This window comes from Primulina eburnea, chromosome 14, assembly GCF_022965805.1.
Source record: "Primulina eburnea isolate SZY01 chromosome 14, ASM2296580v1, whole genome shotgun sequence".
Taxonomy (NCBI): domain Eukaryota; kingdom Viridiplantae; phylum Streptophyta; class Magnoliopsida; order Lamiales; family Gesneriaceae; genus Primulina; species Primulina eburnea.
Genome location: NC_133114.1, coordinates 29,538,379 through 29,544,805, shown reverse-complemented (window position 1 = coordinate 29,544,805; position 6,427 = coordinate 29,538,379). Strand labels below are relative to the sequence as shown.

General features: G+C 35.1%; 1 protein-coding gene across 1 annotated transcript; it reads right to left on the bottom strand.

Moving 5' to 3' along the window:
- Window positions 1-3,690, bottom strand: LOC140811606 (ketol-acid reductoisomerase, chloroplastic-like). The gene is made up of 10 exons (XM_073169597.1): window positions 3,325-3,690; window positions 2,860-2,952; window positions 2,552-2,617; window positions 2,315-2,455; window positions 1,823-2,050; window positions 1,585-1,702; window positions 1,350-1,489; window positions 1,050-1,217; window positions 814-969; window positions 1-631 (listed from the first exon to the last, which is right to left on the bottom strand). The coding sequence occupies exons 1-10, from the start codon at window positions 3,616-3,618 to the stop codon at window positions 263-265; spliced, it is 1,773 nt and encodes a 590-aa protein (XP_073025698.1). The 5' UTR covers window positions 3,619-3,690; the 3' UTR covers window positions 1-262.
- Window positions 3,691-6,427: the final 2,737 nt, after the last annotated feature.

Genomic DNA, 6,427 nt, shown 5'->3' with positions numbered 1-6,427 from the left:
TTAGCTCAACAAGAAAGCTTTCAAACATTGATGGCCCCACTTATTTCGTACATAATAATTATAAATAATACCTAAGATCCAACCAAACTTCCTTATGTCAACAACACGTTACCAAAACTAAAGCACACGCACCCCGTCCAGTCCACAGACAACGATAGAATTTACTAGTACAGCTGAATGACTCAAAAGTCACAAGATTCAAGAAAAGTAGCCGCCCGGAACACTGCATTACTTAGACGTTCTTGTGAACATTCGCAAACCTTCAGTTGCTTGACTGGCGAAGTTCTGGACGAACAAAATCAGCATCTGGGGGTACTGAAATGTCCACGGTAGGTCGCAACTGAGCACATACTTCGATGGCTCCATGCACGGGATCTGACAGGAAGTTACTAATGAGATCTTGATTGATGGGCGCTCCATTGTCGACAGCGACCAATGCCTGCTGAGTAAGAATGTAATCAAATCTTGGTGCCCACTTCCTTGATCCCAGCCGTGCCGTGGTTGAGCAGTTGTCAACCATGAATGAAACCCCTCGAGCATGCATGAATGGGTTCAATGAATCCACAGCCTCGATCACACTCTCGTTTATGATCTCTGAGTAGGAGTGCCCCTTCTTCCGCAGAATCTCAATCTGGAATTACCACAAAGCGAAGTCAAAAGACTAAACTCATTATTTACAGAAGTCAATCAAGAAATTCATCATTCTTGCAAAAAAAATAAAATTAGCAATCAACTTTCACTGGGTCAACAAATTAAACATGAGTGAAGTTCTGGAAAAAAATAAAAAAAAATAAAACACTGACCAACACACACCTGTGCCATCATCAATGCAACAAAGACACCTGCAGTGAAAGGATACAGGGGTCCCAAGTCTCCTGGTGGACGTACAGCGCGTACACGCTCACCAACTTTCCACATGCGTGTTTGGTCGATCTTGCCCATTGGGAAAGACGGTAAACCATCCTTCTCCTGCGAGATGAATGAAAATTTTAGGAAAAGAATGGAAATGATACTTGCACTTTGTCACAGCAGATGTCAGACCAACATACATAAAATCGCCGCCCAGCCAAGACAATGCTCCTTATCTCACTGCCACTGGCTACGTCTTCGTAGCACTCATATAAGATGTCCATGCAGGGATAATATGAGGCACTATATGCACGCTCAAAATCTCTTTTGCCATCTCCACTCAGTGAATTGTAGACAGCTAGCATGCCCTGCAACGAGACTCGTCATCTAAATTCAAATGGCAGAAAAACGAACAAAAGAATTAAATAATATAAAACAATCCATAGAGGCTATAAATTTAGGAAGTGTAGCCTAAGAAAACTATATGTCCATAACCTTACCTTTGTTGATATGGTCCTAGACACAATTCCTGTAACGCACTCCACAGTATTCTTGTAAGCAAGATCCTCGCTCATCCCGTTCTCAGTGTATCTCCTGAACAAGGTTTCCACAAGACCATGCACAGCACCGAGTAAAATGCCTATCAATCAAACAATTAAATCAGGAACCATTAAGTCTCGCAGGAATTCATCAAGACAACATACATTGGCACGGCTAAAAGTTAAAACTTCTAACCTCGCTCCCCAAAAATGTCACTCTTGTACTCCTGCTCCAGCGTAGTTGCGAAAGTAAAAGGCGAACCAAGGGCAACAGACCATCCAAGGGCAACATCTGTAGCTCTTCCATCCACATCCTTCAGAAGTAAAAGTCATCAGTGTTCACTACACAAGAAATGTGAAAACCGAAACAGGCAAGATACCCACCAGTCCACACCCAAAAAAAGATATATGAAAACACACAGAGATGAACACACCTGGTGGACAGCAAAACTTGAATTTATACCAGCACCGTTAATTTCCTTCCCCTGTACATACAACCTCCTGACAGAGGGTCCCATTCCCTTGGGGCACACAGCTATCACACTGATGTTTTTAGGAAAATCATGACCCATTGACTGCAAATGACCCAAAAGGAATCCATGGGAAAGTCCAAGTATGCTTTTTGGTTTCATGTGGGAGAACAGTTTCTCATGATTATCAGCCTGCCATGCGAATGAAAAAAGGAATGCAATATCTCAGCCCACAACATGCCGAATAATCATTTGTGTAGAAAATCTAATCTCTAAACGATGCCAGTTTGGATAATAATTTCTCTTTTCACCTATTTGTCTGCAAGAGAATTTTTTCTTGCGCCACATACATCATTCATGTGCCTAAAGTTGATTTAATAAGTTGAAGGTGAATATGTACAGAACTAGCGAGCACAAAACCAAACCCTGATGTAAGAAAGAAAGGCAATTCAATACCTGGGCGGCATCTGATATCAATAGGAGCACCAAATCACTTCCAGACACAGTCTCCCATATGTCTCCCAAGGTTCCATTTTCTTCAGTAAACCCAGCAGCACGGGCCTCATCAAATGATCGAGAGCCCTTCCTTAATCCAATCTGCAAACAAAGCCAATTAATATCTCATACAATATAAAAGCTCTGGTCATTATTTATTGGAAATAATTACGAAAAAGACAACAGAAGAAAGACTACCTTGACCACTATATCGGACTTTACATCAGCAAGGGAATCTCTTAGATTTTGAGCTTGTGCAGGTCCCTAGAGAAATTGAAAGAACTACCATCATAAAAATATAGATTTAAAATGAACCGAGCCAACCATGTAATTGAGTTGGCAGATGATGATTCGAACTAAAATAGTTATGACATAAGATATATGCGAGCACATATACAGAGTTTTCTAACATGGTACAATTCAACTACTTAATCCATATCAAACTGACAAATGCTACAGAAATACATTCAATAAATCCCTAGAACAACAATAGCAAAGCAATGCACCTGTGAACCCCAGCCAATCACTCCAATCTGCTTTACACCCTTGAATGCATCCGGCAGCAACTTGAACAAATTTCTCCCTCCTCTCACAATGTACTACATATTGAGATGGATCATATTAAACTAGCTTCACCTTTCAGAAAACACATATTCAAGTTGGGCTGTATATATAATTTAGCAAGTTCACCAATAAAAAAATTAAAAACTTTAATCATATAAAAATAAAAACAAATGAGAAGAAAAAAAACAACACTATAGTAAATGACTACTTAAATGTAAAAAAACAGAAATTAAACCAAAAATACTATTTCATTCATCTAAAAGAAAAGCACAATCTTCTCACACGTCGAGAACCTTCCACCACGTTCACTCTCTTTTGAAAGCAGAAAGAGCAAACACGTTAACAAATTACATCAAAAAAAAATCTAAAACACGTCGTTAAGGTACTTTATTTCTTCACACACAAACCTCATCGTGACCAGCGAGGTTGATTTTCTCCTTGGTGAAAACGGAGGAGTCGAAATCGAGAGAAGCGGGGGATTTGATGGCGGGAACTGAAACCATGCGAGCCGTAATAGCCGATCCGGCGGCTGAAGCCTCGCCTCGGGCAGTGGCGGCGGCTCGGAGAGGCTGGAGGGACGGGGATGACGACGAAAGGAAACTCAAGGCTGTCGAAGATAGCTTGGATGGCGCATTCAGAGATCTGGAGGAAGATGAGGAGGAGGTGGTGGTGGAGAAGCAGGTAGACGACGCCGCCGCCATGAGTAACCGAGAGTGATGTGGCTTCGGTGGTTCCTGAATGAACAGAGGATAAGGGCAGCTGATATCTTGATATAGTTGCTCACTATTGACCTATCTGCGGAAGCGATATCCATTTTTGCCTTTTTTTTTTTAAATTATTATATAAACAGTTATAGGATTCATCGGAGTTATTTGGAAAAAATCTCAAATCCAATTTTAATTTAGATTTACTCCTTATAACTAAAATTTTAGTTTGAATTCTGTAATTTCGACAAAATGATAAAAAAATAGCTTTCATGTTATAATTGAGATATGAATTATATCATAATTGAGATAAAATTATTTCAAATATATAATTTTATTATTATTGTGTAATTATATGTATAAGAGATAAATTTTCTCAAAAAATTATGAATGTGAATATAGATTCAATATTAAATATTTACATAATTTATTTTAATATTTTGGAATATTTATGGGAAAAAAAAAAACCAATGTCAGACATCAAGTTCAAAAAAGAACGTATCAATTTCTCAAGGTAAATTTATGATTCAAAGCAATAGGTTCTTAAAAATTATCACGTATTTCTCTAAACTCTTCGAAGATTTAGATATATCCAAAAGACAGTACAAAACTATGACAATCAATTATATTATATACCAAATAAAATTGATGAAATCCTTGAAAAACAAGAAGAAATTCTTAGAACAATAAAACATTTTCAAACAAGAATCCAAATTTTAGAACAACAACTAAGTTCTGGTAAAAAAATATCGGAATGAAGATTATCATCATTATTTGATACTGAACCCTTATTACACAAAAGAGGATCGGTCAACTAATACCAAAACCTTTAACCGCGAATAAAAAATGTTCAATCAGATTAAAACTATAACAGAAAAGAAATTAAACTAATTACATCTACAGAAATGATTGGTCCAGAAGATCTTCAAGACCTTGCAGACTCATTTGCGAATTTCAATGTCGTATATCTGAAAATGAATACAACCGGAGGACGAACATCCATCAATAACTCAGTCATCTTCCTATAAAGCATAAAAGGAAATAAAAGGAAATGGTGTTATTTCGTGATAATATGAGAGGACCTCAAATAGATTTTATTCAAAATAACTTATACTATTAAATATATTAAAGTAATTAAATAACATATTAGATTATTCGTATCTTATAATAAAATACGGACTCAATGATTTAAGATTAATTTATTTTTCTAAATAATAGAAATATATATATATATATATATATATATATATATATATATATATATATATATATAATACAAGGAAAGAATACAGCTATGAATGATTTTATGATTTAGACATGGTGGTGGACTTTTTAGGATTATTTCATCCTACTCTTGCAGGCACTGATTGCAGGGGTACATCCAAGGGTCAGAATTTTTTTTGGCTCAATTTTATTTTTTTTTTATTTTTTTTTCCCCATGAGGTGGAATCTCAACCACTCATATGGGGTATGGGCACTGCCCCCACACCCATAATCGAACTAACCGACTTTTTATTAGAGATATGATAACGGAGCGAGTTTAATGCGGATTTGGCTAAATCACATATTCGTCAGTGGAAAATTATAACCTGAATTTGAACCGGTCTCGTCTTCTTTTGAGTCCTGCCCTCTCCATACTCAGTGGGTCCAACTTGAGTTAAACCCATGCAATTATTATACATTTAATAAAAAAAAAACTTAAATAAATAATAAATAATTTATATATATATACACGTGATAATATCATTATGTATATATATAGTGTACTGGTTAAATCGCGAGGTCTGAAATACAAGGGACCCCGCAAAGATTTTGCAAAGGATTTTTTAAAGGATTAGGTCTTTTTTGAGACGGTTTCACGAATCTTTATTTGTGAAACCTGTTAATCTTACCGATATTCACAATAAAAAGTAATATTTTTACCATAAAAAATAATTCTTTTTCGTGAATGACTCAAATAAAAGATATGTATTATAAAATATGACAAGTGAGACCGTCTCACATAAGTTTTTACCTTTTTTGAGTTGCCACTCATGCATTACTTAACAGAGGGATAAGACTTACAAAAATATTCAAATAAACTATCCAAGACTCATTATTGTAGATATATTTTGGCAATTTATATATATATATACACACACAGTGTTCAATCCAACTCCGAGACCCGTCCCGAACTCGAAACCCGTCTAACCCAGTTTAGTCCACCCCAAACAAGACGGCTTTAATATAAAAATCCAATCTATTATCATATCTACTTTAATGCTTTTGGCCTTTGGGGACACCATTCCCTTATCTGTATTATCTGTTTCTATTTTTTATATATATAAACACAAAAAAGGAAATACAAACTTATCCCGCAACACTTATTTCTTAAAAACTAATAAATAAGAAAATGATCTCCAAGTTTTTGGTATTTTTTTGTTCCTGGATTGATTTACACAATGAATTTCCTTTTATTAGTTATAATGTACCATAATTTTTGCTCTTTTACTTCAGTGTGATAATTTCACGTTACATCTTCTTCTTTTAATATTTATAAATATAAAAATCATATTTCCATAAATTAATAATCTCTATCACAAACATTACCTTTTTTATGTTGATAAATTATGATTGATTATACACGTTTTATAAATATTTCTTCTTTACTTGTAATATTTTAAGTTTGTGCTCAGTACTTGAGAACATGATTTTACTATTTAAATTATAACAAATATAATATTTCTTATTTAACTTTAATGATTCATAAACACAAATAAGAATTAAATAATTATTAGTATCTTTTCGAATCAATTTAATAATAAAA